Source organism: Gastrolobium bilobum, unplaced genomic scaffold (genome assembly GCF_033153095.1).
Source record: "Gastrolobium bilobum isolate Gb01-03AN ecotype WA unplaced genomic scaffold, APGP_CSIRO_Gbil_v1 utg4186, whole genome shotgun sequence".
Taxonomy (NCBI): domain Eukaryota; kingdom Viridiplantae; phylum Streptophyta; class Magnoliopsida; order Fabales; family Fabaceae; genus Gastrolobium; species Gastrolobium bilobum.
This window is the reverse complement of record NW_026896061.1, coordinates 140428-159031: the sequence shown is the minus strand read 5'-3', so window position 1 is coordinate 159031 and position 18604 is coordinate 140428. Positions and strand designations below refer to the sequence as shown.

The following is an 18604-nucleotide window of genomic DNA, read 5'->3' as shown; positions in this document are numbered from 1 at the left end:
CAGTCAATCTCACCGTTAGATCGCTTATGTTGATCCAACGGTTATATTTATTTCCATCTTTGTATGGTCATGGTTTCCCAAATTTAATATTTTATATTTATTTCTACCTTTGTATGGTTATGATTTCCCATATTTAATGCTTTCACTTTAAATTTGGGAAATCATGACCATACAAAGATGGAAATAAATATAACCGTTGAATCAACATAAGCGATCTAACGGTGAGATTGACTGGGTGTCACATGGGTATAACATAACTTGGGTGTCACAATATCCTATCCCTAAAATATATGACAAAAATTTATGCTTGAGTGGGAGAGTGAAAACAACCAAAGTCAATTACGAGAAAGTGAATACTGTCATAAAGTCCACCACTTGACATAATAATTTTTCAGTAATTTAGATTCTCAAAATCCGGGAGCACACACACACATAATTAAATATAGAATAGAACATAGTAAGTCCACCACTTGCATTTTTGCCTAAGTTTATTTTTGAAATCTCATTCACTTATTATACTCGTATGTTTGCTGGACATGCTCGCATCATTGATAAACTCTTGTCTTTGAATTCATTCTAGTCTTTCTGGGTTCTTTGGAGTTGAATTTAAGCCTTCGAGTTCTTCTAGCACCATTTCTATGGCATGCGTTCCTTCTCGGTCTCAAAGATCTGAGTTATTAGTATCTTCCAAAATCATGGAGAATCAGAACATTGGGAATCCTGCCATTGGCTTTGTGGTGCAAAATCCGCTATCTATAGCTACCTTTCCCACCACTTCAATCTGGATTAAGTATCCTGGTACTGAAGCCAATATTGCCTGCTTTATTTTAAGCTCTAAACTCGTTGAGCATGGCTTGAAGTCTTTAGTTGAGTCAAACTTGTTGGATTGCACTCACTGTCGGAATCCAATAGAATCAAGTCCTATCATTGGGGACATATCTCAACCGATAGAGATCTCAGACGAGACTTCTAGCTCGTCCAGTAGTAGTTTTTCTTCTTCAGGTATGTGTATTCATTTTTTGATCTTAGCTTTAATTGTTCTAGGTTTTATAGAGTCACCCTCTCTAGAGGTAGAGGCCGAGATATCCTCTGTTGACCCAAGGCCTGAGTCGCCTAGTGCCAAATTAATAGCCAAGTATCCCTGGGTGACTAATGAAGTTTGAGTGTCAAGTCCGATATGAGTGTCGAAGATGTAGACAGGCTTCCCATCGGTAACCCAATTGGCTACGTCTTTCCCCCTACTCAGGGAGAAACTCGGAGGAACCTCATTTCTTCTTCTTTTATCGTGATTTAATTACTAAGGTCGGTCTTCAGTTTTCTTTTTTCGAATTCCAGATATATCTATTTAATCATCTCCATCTTGCCCCAACTTAAATACATCCCAACAGCTGGGCGTTCGTGAATGCCTTCGAACAACTATGTTCATCCTTAAGTTTGCATTGTACAATATCTCATTTTCTTCATTTTTTTAGCGTATATACATCTCAAATTAGGTCCAAACCGCCCGAGTTGAAGGATTGAACCAGTATTCGGGGTCGCCATAAGAAACGACATCTCTAGCTATAAATCAAAATTTTCAGCATAGTGCATAATTGAGATAATATCAGTGTTGTAGGTACATAACCTACGTAAGTCAATAAGCAAAAAATACTCAAATGTGTTCATTATGATTTTTTTAAAAAGAAATTTGGAAGTTTTTTTTTAGATCGGGCCATCGATTTTCACAAAAACCGGCCGAGTCGCATCGGTTCCAATGCATGGTTGGTCCATTGCTTCACTCGGACTGGTTATATGACCAGTTTACCGATTTTTTAATCAACCCAGCTAGATCAGTCCGATTTTATTAACATTACACTTAATACAACTATATAATCAATATTTTTTAAATAGGTTGAACCATTTGAACTAGGTGTTCACGATACCACTAATATTAATATTAGTATTATAATAAACTTGAATTTAAATTATTTATAAAGAAATTATATTAAAATATTGGGGCAGGATATACTTACCACCAAAAAAATTTACCACCTTTACAACCAACCTAATCACCGTTGATTTCTGTCAATCTAACGGTTATAATTTATTGAGAATTAATAATTAATTAATTAATACGACCTAATAATTTTCAATAAATTATAACCATTAGATTAACGGAAATCAATGGTGATTAGGTTAGTTGTAAAAGTTGTAAACTTTTTTTGTGGTAAGTATATCCTTCCCCTAAAATATTTTTATTAATAAAATTGAATATGTAATTTAAAAATATTATTATATTTGATTTTAATAATATTTTATTAGAAGTATTAATATTATTTTAAGTTTTATAGTCAATATGATTTAACACTACATATTTAAAAGTTTTAAATATAATATGATTTCTTTAATATTTCATTAAATTTTAAATTAATAATATAAAATTCAAAACTTCTCTCTCCATTAAAGTTATATAACTTTATTCTCTCTCTTCATGAATGTCAGTATTTAATTTTTTTCTAACTCTTTTTGTTTAAAAAAAGAGAAAAGTGACCTCAAAAAAAGAAGAAGAGAAAAGTGAGTTTTTGGTCCAAAAAAAAACTTGGAGGTTACAATTATTATTTTTTATTTTATTTCCTTATTTCTTTTCAAATAGACAACACAAACACGAACACAACGTTCCCAGTTCATCTTCCAAGAAATAAAGAAACTCTAACCTTCGTAAAATAACTTTTTGCTTTTTTTCAGCATTTTCTTTTAGAAATTTTATGTAATATTTTGGTTCTAGCTTTAGGTAAGAAATACAGAAGATATATATATATAGTATCATCTATTAAGTTTCATTTTCAATGTACAATAAAAAAAAGCAAGTTGAGAAATGATATTGTGTGTTCCTAATTACTTCTTATTCTGTTCCTTATCTAAAAATAAATAAATAACACTTGGATGTGGGCTGGTGAGTATGACTTAGTAACAATTTTTTTATTTATGAATTTCCAATGTGAATTTTTGTAAATTTTGGGTATATTGGTAGTTAATTTGAAATTAAATTATCATATCAATGATGAACTGAAATTTCACAAAAAAAAAAAAAAGAACCATATGTATAATAAAAGGTAAACTTTGTTTTGATATTGCAGGTGTGGCAACAAGTGTTACGGATGAAACGTTAAAATGCTATCAGTTATCATTTGCTGTTGTAAGAAGAATTGAGATATAATAGTGTATCCCTCTTAGTTATCAAACTAAATAAGAATTCATATTCAGACAATGCTTTGGTCATGAGTGTCAACGAGAAATGGTTTTCTGTTGATTCAAATCCTATGCTTATCTATGATGCACGGACAGGGACACGGGACACGACACGACACGCCGACATGTTAATTCTAAAAAATGTCATATTTGGACACGTTGGTACACGTTTTGATATTAAATAAAATTTTAATATATATAATATAATTTATATTTAATACATATAAGAGTCCATAATAAGTCATATAATAACCAATCAAATATTTAAATTTCATAACATAAATATAAATATAAATAATTTTTCATACTTTGTTAATTTTTCATGTCAAATTTCAAAATAAAAAAAATCAATTTATAAATTATTTCTTTTATATTTAGTTAACAAAATAAAATTAAGATTTAAAAAAAAAAAAAAAAACTTGTCTGAGCGTGTCCGAGCGTTGACCGCGTGTCGAAAAAAGTTGACTGCATGTCGAAAAAACGTATCAGAATGTGTCGGAGAGTTGATCGCGTGTCCCCAAATGTTGACCGCGTGTCGGACGCGTGTCGGAACGTGTCCGTGTCGGACACGCAAATTTTCAAAATATTTGCATATCCGTGCTACCTAGATGCTTATACGAGATAGAGACAGAGAAAGAGAATGAAAAAAAAAAATCAACATTTCACATTAACACACTTTTGATTGAAAAATTGATGATAAAATGGGTTATATTTTACCGAATCAAACATGTGAAATTCAAGCATTAAGATTAATGACTTATTAGATCACACAAATCTATTCGTGTATCCCTGGATCCATGGGAGATATGGTGAATTTTTCAATTCGGATTTATGTATACACGAACATTTTTATTATCATGTATGATTCAAGATTCATCAGTTATTCAACTTAATTAGAATAATCCGCATAATAATTTTAATTAAAATTAATAATCTGTATGTTCAAAATCCAGTACTAAGCCCATTCTTCATTTTACTGCATCTCGCCATGTGCAAATTTGAAGTTTGACACCTCATATGAGAGCAGTTAGATCAAAGAAGATCAACGACTCTGATTTGTAAGCATATAATACCATTGATATTTTTTGATCTAACGACTCTCATACGAGGTGTCAAATTTCAAATTTGACAATATGAGAGCCGTTAGATCAAAAAAGATCAACGACTCTATTTGTAAGCATGTGACACCATTGATCTCTTTTGATCTAACGGCTCTCAGATGAGGTGTCAAATTTCAAATTTGACGCTGGTGTCAAAGGATCCTGCCTCTATATATATATATATATATATATATATAGGGCTTCTCTTTTCTCATGTCACATGAGATATCATCTCTCATGTCATAGACACAATAAGTGGTGGGGCCCACCACTTACTAAAAAAGAAGAAAAACTAAAAAGATAGCACGAATTTCGATGTCTCACAACATGAGAAAACTATCTCCTATTACATAAGAAAATGATTTCCCATATATATATATGGAAAAATGTTTGTCATTTTAAATGACAGAAAGTTATGTCATTTTAAGAAAGATACAGACACAGAAAATTTGAATTTTAAATTAAAAAAACCACTCACTTTCTCTCTCCCATGATTTCCATTTTTCTGTGTCTATTGCTCTCCTAAAATGACATAACTTATGTCATTTAAAATGACAAACACCAAACCCATATATATATATATATATATATATATATATATATATATATATAATTCTAAAAAATTATTGAAAAAATAATTTAATTATTTTTAATCATTCAAACACCACAAAATTAAAAGAAGGATTAGCGTTGAGTCCCCTACATGTCGCCATGTGTAATTTAATGTAGTACTGTTTGAAATTATGGCTGAATATTTAATATAATTAATGATTTTTTAAAAATTATGAAAATCATGGCTGATTAATTAATATCATATAATTTTAAAAAATTATTAAAATTAAATTATTTGACTATTTTTAATCATTCAAACCCCACAGAACTAAAAGAAGGATTAGCGTTTTTTGTGTGTGTGTGTGGATACGAGTATATTTGAATATATAACTTAATATAATCTATCCAAATTCTTCACCATTACACCAATCTTAATGGGTTAAGGAGTATTAGCGTTGAGTCCCCTGCATGTCGCCATGCGTAATTTACTGTAGTATTGTTTGAAATTATGGCTGAATATTTAATATAATTATATATATTTTAAAAATTATGAAAATAAAATAATTTTACTATTTTTAATCATTCCAACCCTACAAATATGATCTGATCCTAAACTTTTACTCACTTTCATTTTTTAAAATCATATTATTTTAATAATTTTAAAAAAATATATTATATTCATCATCGGTCAGCATAAATATATAGTATATCTTTTGAAACGCCCAATTTTCTGCTTCAATTCCCTTCCAATTTCGTGCCATTTCTAGCAAATGTTTGACCCATTGGAAGCTCTAGTCAACAAAGGTTATCTTCTCTCAATTAATTATATATTATTATATCCCTCACCCCCACCCTTATATATTCATACATTATTCACCTCTCTAATTTTTTAATTCTCTCTCTTTTTTAATATCAATTTAGCTAGCACAGTTTTTCTTCAGCATGCAAATGGCAGGGCGTGGTCATATAGCTGGCTTTTTGCTTTTGATCATGGTACCAATGTCGCTTCTTAGCTCATCATCCTCATCTCAAGCAGCAGCAAAGGAATTTAACGTTGGTGGCAAAGATGGTTGGGTGGTGAAACCTTCAGAAAACTACAATCATTGGGCCGAAAGAAACATGTTTCAAGTCAATGATACGCTATGTGAGTCCAATATTATTAAGGGAATGATCTCTTTATAATTTTTTTTATAAATTACACTAAGTATGAATGGTCATACACTTTTGATTAAAGTATAACCGGTCATACTTAGTGTAGTTTGTAAACAAATTTTTTGTAAATATAACATTTCCTTATTATTTAATATAAAGTTTATATTAATTTTAATTTTATTTTTACATAAAAAATTAGGATATATAAGGGATTAATATATTGTTATTCTGTTTTGGATGCATACAGATTTCAAGTATAAAAAAGGAAATGATTCGGTTTTGGTGGTGAAAAAAGAGGACTATGATTCTTGTAACATCAATAACCCCGTATATAAGATGGAAGATGGGAATTCAACTTTCCATTTGGACAAAACAGGTCTCTTTTACTTCATTAGTGGCAACGTTGACAACTGCAAAAATGATCAAAAACTGATTATTCTCGTTATGGCCATTAAACACCAACTGTCCGAGTCACCGGCAACTGCTTTGCCACGTACACAGCAAATTCACTCTTATGGTATGACTCCTACAACACTTAAGAATGGTACAACTATATATAATCAATATTTTTTAAATAGGTTGAACCATTTGAACTAGCTGTTCATGATACCCACGTGCCATGGTGGAATATATTGAATTGTTAACTTTGTTTTGATATCGCAGATGTGGCAACAAGTGTTACGGATGAAACGTTAAAATGCTATCCGGACCGAACGCTTTGCTTAAATCTCCCAGCTTGCTTCACCTTATGCAAAAAGCAAGGTTGGACGGGCTCTTGTCTGAGTAGGTCGGGCTCTGATTTTGTTTGCTGTTGTAAGATGAATTGAGATATATTATATATATATTGTATACCTCTTAGTTATCAAACTAAATAAAAAACATATTTAGACTATGCTTTGGTCATGAGTGTCAACTAGAAATGGTTTTCTCTTGATTCAAATCCTATGCTTATACGAGATAGAGACAAAGAAAGAGAAAAAAAATAAAAAAAAATCCAACATTTCACATTAACACACTTTTGATTGAAAAATTGATGATAAAATGGGTTATATTTTACCGAATCATCAAACATGTGAAATTCAAGCATTAAGATAATTGAATTATTAGATCACACATATCTATTCGTGTATCCCTGAATCCATGTGAGATATGGTGAATTTTTCAATTCGGATTTATGTATACACCAACATTTTTATTATTATGTATGATTCAACTATGCTTTGCCCCTTGCTGCTATTGATGCTCGGAAGCATTCTGATTTCCCTTGCCAAAATTATATTCTTAATGGTCTAGACAATACTCTGTATAATGTGTATAATACCTTGAAGACTAGTAAGGAACTATGGGATAATCTGGACAAGAAGTATAAAATCGACGATGCTGCCTTAAATAAATTTATAGTTGGCAGATTCTTGGACTTCAAGATGCAAGACTCTAAATCTGTTGTGAGTCAAGTTGAAGAACTTCAAGTGATTGTGCATGAAATTCATGTTGAAGGAATGTCTCTTAGCGAGTCTTTCCAAGTTGTTGCTTTTATAGAAAAATTACCAAATTCTTGGTAAGATTTCAAGAATTATCTCAAACATAAGCGCAAATAATTGTCACTTGAAGATCTAATCATGAGATTGAGGATAGAAGAAGATATTAAGATTTCTGAAAAGAAAAATGGCAACAATCCTATGGTCTCTAAGGCTAATATTGTTGAAGAGGGATCAAGGTCAAAGAAGCAGAAATATTCTGAAGAAGGAAATGCTAAGCAAGGAAAAGGCAAAAAGTTCAAGGGCAATTGTTGCAATTGTGGGAATTCTGGCCACCGTGCAAGGGACTGTAAGAAGGAACAAAAGAAAGATCAAAGGAAGCCACAAAAATTCAAGAAGAAGAAGACCACCCAAGCCAATATGGTTGATATTTCTCATAAGGTTGAAGATTTGAATCTGGCAGCGGTGGTGATGGAGTGCAATCTGGTGGGAGATGCTAAGGAATGATGGGTGGACACTGGTGCCACCAGAAATGTCTGTTCAAATAAGTGGATGTTCTCCTCCTATACTCCTACAAATAATGACGAGAAACTTTATATGGGTAATTCATCTACTTCAAAAGTTGAAAGTGTGGGGAAAGTCGCTTTGAAGATGACATCTGACAAGATAGTGACACTCAATGATGTGCTGCATGTTCCTGATATTTGCAAGAACTTGGTTTCTGGATCTTTGTTGAGCAAGAATGGTTTTAAACTTGTATTTGTTTCTGATAAGTTTGTACTTACTAAGAATGATGTGTTATGTGTATTTACTTAATAGTAAAGATAAAGCTATTGTTGCTTTTAAACAATATAAAAGCGAAGTTAGAAATCAACTTAACAAGAAAATTAAAATAGTAAGGAGCGATCGTGGAGAAGAATATGATGGCCCCTTCGAGGAATTCTGTGTAGAGTCTGGTATTATACACCAGATAACAACTCCATATTCACCGCAATCAAATGTGATTGTAGAAAAGAAAAATCAGACGTTGAAAGAAATGATGAACGCTATGTTAATCATACTCGGTTTTCCACAGAACTTGTGGGGGGAAGCCATTTTGACGACTAACTACATTATTAATAGAGTGCCTCACAAAAAGACAAAGAGTATATCATACGACGTATGGAAAGGAAAGAAACCATCATTGAAATACTTTAGAGTGTGGGGGTGCTTGGCTAAGGTCGCGGTTCCTAAACCTAAAAGGTTAAAAATCGGACCTAAAAACATGGATTTTGTATTCGGGTCAACCGGTCTGATCAGTGACCCAATGACTCAGTACTCCGACCGGATCGATCCCCGAATCAGGTTTAATAACACTGGGTATTATATAGAAAGGATATAGGAAAAAAAAAAGATAAAAAAGTTGAGATACAAGAATAGATATAGTTTATCGGGGAATGTTATATTTACAAATTTTTTATTCCTAAAAAAGTTGCTTTTTTAAAAAATAAAAGTATTTTTGATAATTTTTAGATGTTTGGATAACAACTTTTTTAAAAAATAAAAGTTAAAATGCTAATTTTTTTTTTTTTTTTTTTAGCCAGTAGTATGTTGCTTTTGAAAAAAGTAGAAATTAAAAGGTAATATAATTTTTTTTTGGAAATAAGATAATATATTTTTTTAAAATACAATTTTAACCTCATCTTATCATATCTATTTTATCTCTCCTTATCCCACGATCATGCTTTTTATCTCTCCTTTATTTTAATTTTATATAAAAAATGCTTTTTTTTATTTTAATATCCAAATAATTTTTTATGTAAAAGTGATTTTTAGATCATACATCCAAATATAAAATAATTTTATCTTTTAGAAAAAGTTCTTTTAAAAAACGCAATGTATAAAAAGTTATTTTTTAAAAACTTATCCAAACGGGTCATTAGTGTAATTTGTAAAAAAAAAAAAAAAATTATAAACAGATGATTCCCCGTAATTTTCTAGACCCGCTGATCACACAACTATTTGGCCGTGTAGCGACCCTTGATGGGTCAAATAGTCTTAAGCCTACCTAGACTATTGGAGTATCCATCGACACAATTATTGAGAATAATACAAATGTAAATGAAGATTTAAATTTTGCATTTTTTTAATATATACACGTGAGTGATGTTCAATTTCATATATAATTAAAATAACTGTTCAATTTCTATTTTTATTTTTATTTTAAAGACTTCCTAATTTGAAACATTTTATCACTAAAATTAAGTATATTGAAAATATCAATTTTAACTTAAAAAGAAAGAAAGAAAGATTGCAATATAAGCATTGGAGCTAGTTGGATTCCCAAAATTACATATAAGAATTCCACATTCTTACATATTACTCAAATTTGACAGAACTAAAGCCCAAAAAGACAATTTCATATTTCACCTATTTTTATTACTTGTAAAATAAAACTCAAGTATCAAAATCAATCATTATATACGTATGTTTAACAAAATTTATATCATCAAATTACTTTTATATTACTAATAATAATTATTATTCATCACTCAAAGTCATTGAGTCTATGAAATTTCAAATTTGACAAAGAAAAATAGTTTAACAAAATACACTGTATTTTTCTCTTTTGGGCGTAAAGCACTACTTCAACTGCAATGGTAAAAAATTGCTAAAATTCAAATAACTTCCACGTTAATAATTGGCCTATGGCCCTCTGAAAAAATATTCACAACTTCCCTTGTTTGAGCCAAAAGAACTGCTACTCATCAACTAATAGTATGTCCTTCCCCAGAAAAAAATACAAGAAAAGTTGTAGAAAAGGCAAAACCGGATCCAACTAAAAAATAGTTACCATCAAAATGGGGAAACATCAGCAGGGTAAAATCTGCGTGTGAAAGCTTCGCCACTGTCCTATTGCAACCTCTAAGTTTGAGTCGTGGACAAAATCTCAAACCAAGCACCCTAATCCATTCTTTCCTTTCCATTGCTTCACTATGTAAATGATATACAAAACTTCGATTCAAATATGATTTTAGGAGGATGATTCACAAAGCAGACATGGTCCCTCCCTAGCAATCGAAACAGAATGCTATATATAATCAGAAAACAGCTTCAGCAGATAATAACATTATGAGCAAACATCATAAATGCTAATAGTTAGCTTTCATAGAAAACGGCAAATAGAAAATTGCAAATTTAAGTAAGCAGTCCAAGATCCTCTTGTTATGTGCTTTTGTTGCTAAAACAGGTAATATTATATTGACATTGTCACCATTCTGTGATTTTGACCTTTAATAATGGCTTATTGTATTTCAGACTCGGAAGCTTAGAACAAAATGAAAAAATGGAAGAAAGCTAAAGGAGATGTTACCATCAAAAACTATATCTTATTGCAAGTAGAAAGGTGAGGAGAGGACTGAAGGAGGTAAAATCCACAAGCACCTGTCAAGAAGATTGAAAAACATAACTTGAAAAGATGATTATGCTTCCAGATGATGACCCATATAAGCTACCAATAATGACTCTGCATTTTCTCTAAACCCTGATATATACTTGTCCAAGATCATCTCCTCAGACATACATAACAAATAAACATAACTTGGGACCTTCTTACATAGGTTTTTTGATATTAAGAGCTCTAAAACTCTATACCGAGGAACCACCCTATCCTGGATGCTATACATTAAAATCATAGGCCGCTGAACCAAGGCCGACTTTGGCAGCATAACTGTTTGCAAGAAGAATTCCACTCTAACCTTTAATTTCTTCTCTGATGTTCTAAGCAAACCTGGACATCTTTTGAACATTAACAGGCTCTTATCTTTAGAGAACCCAAAACACTGAATTAGCTCCAGCTTTCTCCTAAATGTTTTACATTTCAAACTACTTATTGTATGGAGTGCATGGACCAACATTCTTGAATTTTCATTGAACTACAGCACGCAAAATATGGTTTTTAAGAGTAGAATGTGGTGCAACGAAAAGTCTTGACTGTTGTTTCAGTAGCATAGAAAGATGAGATCCAACAATGCCATAACTCTCTAACAAGGTAACATTGCCAACAAATTTTTGGTACTTTGGGAGTATCCAGCCACATCTGTGCAAAACTTGAACAAAATTCATCTCTTTGTACATAATTTTTCTAACAGCTTCCACAGAGGGGACCAATGCTTTCCTCAAACTAGAAGTCAAAATGGTTGAATTCTTGGAAATAAATTTGCACAACTCATAACCCTCAAAACCCACTAGTTGAAAGAACTCCAATTTTGGTCTAAGGTTTTTATCAACATCTGAAAACAGTATTTTGGGTTTCTGATGAATAATAGACTGAATCTGGGCTTAAGAAAATCCAATGTTTGAAAAAATTCAGTATGGACAAGGGCTTTTGAGGGAAGCTGACTCCTGTAACATGTTTTGAGAAATAGATGAATTGGGCTTTTGAGAATTTGAAGTTGAATCAATTATGAAAGTGCTTTCTTTCGAGTCATGGCCTGCGGTTGATAAAGAATCAGAAGAGAATGGATAGAGAAAGGATCTGGCAAAGTTAGAAGATAAGTGATTCAAAAGAGCAGGGTGTAAGCATTATCTCTTCTGAACAAGAATATTCACTTTTACAAACTTTTGCATCAATATGACATCAAACACAAAAAATGGGGCTTTCAGGTTGCCTGTTTTGAGTTTGCAGCTAACGAAATAGTTTCATAAATTAGCACAAAAGCTTCCCAAATGAACTGTCATTGTAACCAATCACATGTGATTGGTTACAATCACATTAATTTCTTACATTAATTTCTTACTTCCATACAGATGCATAACATGTGATTTTGACTCTCATTATCTCCTGAGAGATGAAGAAAACAAAACGCTAATTTAATGAACTAACATGATAGATCAAAATATGACAAACTGTAATACAAAGCCATCGAGAATGTCAAACGCAGAATTCGGATATTCAAGAAAAAACATCAACTTATCAAATAAAAACTGTACATAATACAATATAAAAGTTAAGCTGTACTTGTAAACCGAGAAAGACTGCCTTTTATGTGTTTCCAAGATTGTCGAAGACTCATAAGTCATACCACGAATGGCAGACATATTAAGCCATTTACATCAGAATATACAGCTATAAATGAAGGACCAATCCAGGTATATATTCTCATCATATATTCATTTTTTAAAGAAAAAAGCCATTTCATTGGTTATCTATCAAATGCAATAAGAAATTAACAACACTAACATTCTAAATTAATACCAGCATGACACTATAGAAACACTAGTCATCGCACAATCCCGTCTTTACAAAGCATACATTTTCTCTCAATTTATACAAACGAGTTACTCAACTCCAAGGAAAATTGTACATAGAAAGTGGAAGACTTAATTCTATCTTAATTTGTAACACATGCAATGCAACCAGAAAGACAAAGCAATACCCATCCTCTACTCAAACACAAGACATACCCAAGAAGTAAGAAAAGGAAAGAGAATTCCTTAAGCTTACCTAGGATTGGATTCCTAGTGATCCACGGTCTCACATTAAATTCCTCACTTCTGGTTATTACTGAGAAGAGCAAAGACAATTTCTCCCCATTGATTTGGACAGAAACGAACAAACCCAATCGAACTTAACATCGAATTTCTCACATTCAGGGACCTTAGAGTTATAATCTATTGAGAGAAGAATTTCCCCACTTCCCCATTGGGCTCTCCACCTCTTCAACCGCAGAATCATGTTCAGCAGAAGGCTCAGTATTTAAAAAAGAAAGTGATGCGTACTTTACTCAATAATTGATGAATCGATATATGATATAAAAAAAATCATTAGAAAATACTTTGGCTAACATTAATTTCAAAGAAAAGAAAAGCTCATTATATACTAAAAATTGTGGTAACAAAATAAACAATAACACGATCAACTATTTCGGCCACGGAATCTATGAAAAAAAGAAAGTATTGATATTTGAACAGAAATACAAACAAAAAGTACACACAAGAATGGGAATGATTACATCTGGACAACTAATACTAAATCAAGGCAAAGTAGTATCCTACTTCCAAGTTGGACTAATTGGTTGCAGCATTTTCTTCTTTGGAGGCAAAGCTGTGGCGTCTGTACCACACGTGCGCAGAGTGTTCGAATAAGAAGTGAAGCAGACTCCGGTTTCACATCCATGTTCACATATTTCCTCAAGCACTATACAATTTTCATTACTCAAACCATAGCCATAGACCTTCTTCGTTGTAGCAAAGACCAAAAGATCACCATTCAAGACAGTAAAACCAGTGACAGTAGGATCTTGCTCCACTAATCCCATTGCTTTCACTCTTATTTTCAAAATCATTCTCCAAGAACTTGATTCATAGTCTCTCAAAGCCCATATGGTAAAAACAAACTTTCTTAACCTCACCAAACAAATTGATTTAGTTGAACTAGTGACTTTACCCCATTTAAAAATCCCCATGTTACAGCTGTCATCGTTAAAACCCCTTCTTGCTTTTTTAGGCACACGGAGCATTCTTGATGCTCCACTCTCAAGATTATAGGACATGATATATGGCCAAAAATATTGACTATTTCTGTTAACGTAAGGAGAACAATCTGAGATGAAGTGGATGGCACCATTATGAATAACAGGAATGTCAAATCTCAAGTTCCTAGCGCCTGTGGTGAAACTTTCTTCCCTTGCTTTCCATACACCTTCCTTGTGAAGGTAAACATTGCAATACAAATTTGAAGACCAACCATCTTTTGGGTTCTCACAGAAAAGAAACAGCATGCAATCATCTGAGTGGCATTCAAAAACGATTTTGAGATCAGCGTCAACACTCACCTGCAAATCCTCAGGGATAGGAATGGGGGACAAAGATTGTGTTGCTGGGTTACAAATAAACAACTCAACTTGGTTTTGACAAGTAGCACGACAAAGAATCAAGCCATTGCTTGAAGCCACAATTCTTGCAGAGTTTGTCAAGAATTGTAAAACATCATCAGAGACTCCAGATGATAGCTCCTCTCCCGGTAAAGGGTGTAACTCTGTTTGGCCATTGTACCTCTGACCAATATCTGATTGAATGAAGAAGCACGTGTCATCCTTTAACAATGCATTCTGGGCCTGCTTCGATGCAAATAATGTTTCATCTGAAAACTCTAAGGAGAACTTGCCAACTGACTTGAACCTGTAAACAGCTTTTGCTGGTAACCAAGAGAATATCTCAAATAACACATCATGGGACGACATTGCCATTGTGATAAGTTGTTTGAATGCAAAGAAAACTTTCGAGAGGGGGCAATGAAGGAAGGATGAAAGATAACTATGATTCAAGAAAAGGAGAGAGAACGTGTGTGTTTCTTGAATATAGCATGTGACTCTTGTTAATAACTACTAACGTGCAGAATCCTATTACGAATTAAATTGGAGATTTGCGAGAAAACTTCCTTATATATTCAAATCTTTTTCGAATAGATTTCGTTTTATCTTTTTAAATATATGGTATGATTTATTTTCTCTTATTTCTATCGTATTCTCAATTTAAATGACTTTAAAAAAGAAAACAAATAGGATAATCGATTGATAAGGATTTATAATTTTAACTTCCAGCAAATATCATAATGAGAAAAATTAGAGATACTTCAATTCATTGATTTTTATAAATAAATAAAAAAATTGATAAACAATTTTTATATATATATTTTATTGCAACACTTACGAGATAAGAAATAGAGTTATTAAAAAAAAAATCTTAAAATGTATCCAAACAGATAAAAGAAAATATTCCTCAAATTAACCTGCTTCAAGTAAGTCAAAAGTACCGGCTTAATTATTAGAACTAGTTCTGATATACAATGCCGGCTTTATTTAAAAAAAAAAACGTTCCTTTCAATTTTAGTGTGTGTATATCGTCCTGTGTAACAGAAACTATTAACTATTATGTTATTAGATCATATTTTTTTGAATAAATTGGGTTTATATTTAATAATACTTCTTTGCTTATCTAAAATTTGAACTTTTATCTAATAAATTTAAACTTATCTTTCTAAATATATGATATGATTCATTTTCTCTTGCTATGAAGCGCTTACGATATATTTTGTTTTTTTCAAAGGATAATAATGTTTATACCATCATATTCTCAGTTTGAACGACTTTAATAAAACAAAATGAAAATTTTTGTTCCGAGGATTTATCAGAGCCTTGAGTTAAATTTGGCCTAATATAATTTTATTATAATTTTTCCTAGACAGTTAAAAAATAATTATTAATATCGCAAGATATACGATACGTATCACATAATATGATAACTTAGCAATATAATTCATTTGCTTGTATCAGAACTGGACTTGGATCAGACCGAAATTGTATATCATATCATAATTTATAATTCAAAAATAAAACAAATTTATGATTTTAAATTAAAAAAATCTAAAAAGTCACTAATAATTGGGGGGAAACAGAAATACAATTTGTAATTTAAATTAAAAAATGAATACAAAATATCACTATAAATTAGATAAACAATCAAATAAATACTTAAATTAATATACAAGTCTCTTCGATCTATATACAATCCAATACCAACAAAGCCTTGAACAATTGATAGATAGCTTGATACAACCGCATCGAAGAGGAAAGGGAATAAGGGATAGAAAAGTAGAATCGAAAAGGAAACTCAAGTTTTTATTTATCAGATGCTGTTCTCAGATACATGAATAGCTACTTATACTCAACTGTTTACACGTATCATTTCCATATTACACGTATCATTTCTACAACTAACCGTCTATCCTATCTGTCACTATATTATTGGTCAACCGCTTAACTAGTTAACTCCTTCCAGATTCTTCTTGTTCTGATCTTCCTTAACAGGTATAATCCTTCATCCAGGATGGTGTGTCCTTCCTTCTACTGGGACGTATGGCAGAGATGGTATTCGAACTTGGGCCATTCAAATCTTCTTCAGTTGGGCCCGTAACAACTACTCCCTCCCTGAGAGAGACCTTGTCCTCAAGGTCTAAAGTTGGGTATGCAGCTTGTAAATCAGTACCTGATTCCCAAGTTGCATCTTCAGGAACAGTGTTAGTCCATTGAACTATTGCATCTGAGGCATGCCACAAATTAAAAAAGAACGAGATGCCAATATTGCAAGAGGTTTCTGAACTGGTTTATTGTCAAACGTGTGAGGTGGCAGAGGAGAGAAGTGTACTCCTGGTGTACCCCGAAATGGCTTCAAACAAGAAATATGAAATGTAGGATGAATCTTAGAAGTGGCAGGTAAGTCTGACTGGTATGCAACAGGACTGATGACTTTCTTGATGGTGAAAAGACCATAGAATCTCTTAGCAAGCTTCTGGTGAGAGCGGTTAGCAACTGAGATTTGGCGGTAAGGCTGTAATCTGACTAACACCAAATCACCTTCTGCAAGGAGTAAGTCCCTACGATGCCTGTTGTAAGAACCCGTACCGTTAATTAAGGAAATTAAGTAATTAATTATGTGAAATTAGGAAATAATTCCATAATTGACCCTAATAATTATTATGAGGCTCTAATAATTATAGTAAGTGAGTAAAAATGCTGAAAGTCGCTTTTTGGAAGAAAATTGCAGATACCAATATTATATATATATATATATATATATATATATATTATTTTATTTTATTTTATTTTTACATAAAAATACTGGTACTAAAGGGTTAATATATATAATGGAAAATATTTTTCTCATCTTACATAAGAAAAATATGTGGGATCCACTTAATTATGTCTCTACATAAGACAATGTTATCTCATATAACATGAGAAAAGCATCGCCCCTATATAATATATGCTCATTCTATTTTTCATGCATGCAGATTTTAAATATAAGGAAGGGAATGATTCAGTTTTGGTTGTGAAGAAGGAGGATTACTATTCGTGTAACATCACTAACCCCATTCATAAGATGGATGATGGAAATTCAACTTTTCATTTAGATAAATCGAGTCTTTTTTTCTTCATTAGTGGCAACGTTAGCCACTGCAGAGATGGTCAAAAGCTAATTATCGCCGTCATGTCCCAGTCACCGGCAACTGCTCCGCCGCCTCAACAAATTCACGTGACTTCTCCGGCGCCGTCTCCATCCAAAGTTTTGGACTCAGCAAGGCTGCTTCAAGGTTCAATTGGTGAGGGTTTGTGGTTGGAGTTTTGATTTTTGATTTTTTCTTAATTCTAATAATTTAAAAACAATATTAATGTGAACCTTGCCTGAATCCTGTCCATCCATTACTTTTAAAGTTATTTATTTATGAGTAAATACCTTTTTTCGTCCCTGGAAATATTTGCGAAGCACAATTTAGTCCCTCGGTTTTAAAAAGTCACATTTCAGTGTTTCATCTTTGAAAAAAAGGGCCACGTTCGTCCTTCCGTTAGTTGGCATCTAACGGCCCAACTAACGGTGCACACGTGGACCGTTACTTTGCTGAGTCACCGTTAAGTATGCCAGCTTGGAAGTAAAACGACGCCGTTTTGAAGGTGCCTTATGTCTTGTTGGAGTTTTGAACAGCTGAAGGTCCTATTTAGTCCCTGACAAATTTATCGAGGCCCTATTTGGTCCTTAACACTAAAAAATCACCATTGCAGCAAACCTTTCAAACCACCATTGCAGCAAACCAAGGCTTATGCTATTGGCCAAGGCTTATGCTATTCGATCAGATTTCTCATTGTCAACAACCACCTGAAACCAAAAAAAGGATTACAACAATCTTTTACAATATATAACGAGCTTTCTACAGTACATATGAAGTGCCAATATGGATACAACCTTACCCAATGAAGCAGTAACCAACCCCTTTGAACGTCTAGGACATCCAATGACCAGTGCCCAGTACCTTCTTTGTAGGATTCTCTTTTTTGTGTCAATCTATTTAAGGATCAAATGGAACAAGGTCAGAAAAAAATGAAACAGATATAGCAACTTGAGATTGTGACCATAATAGACCAATGCTCTGGAGGTTATATCATCCAGGTCAGCCAGCATGAAGCATTTGATGAAAAAGTACAATTATCACTCACATCATCTGACGCCCTGGAAGTTTTCTCGCGGAAGATGGAATGCAAAACTGCAGCACTTGTCTGT

General features: G+C 32.5%; 1 protein-coding gene across 1 annotated transcript; it reads right to left on the bottom strand.

Annotated features, from left to right (window-relative positions):
• Positions 1-13542: 13542 nt before the first annotated feature.
• Positions 13543-14739, bottom strand: LOC133297552 (F-box protein At5g07610-like). The gene has a single exon (XM_061496720.1). The coding sequence runs from the start codon at positions 14737-14739 to the stop codon at positions 13543-13545; it is 1197 nt and encodes a 398-aa protein (XP_061352704.1).
• Positions 14740-18604: the final 3865 nt, after the last annotated feature.

Coding starts and splice junctions, on each gene's coding strand:
- LOC133297552 (XM_061496720.1), bottom strand. CDS start 14,739: ATGGCAATGTCGTCCCATGATGTGTTATTTGAGATATTCTCTTGGTTA.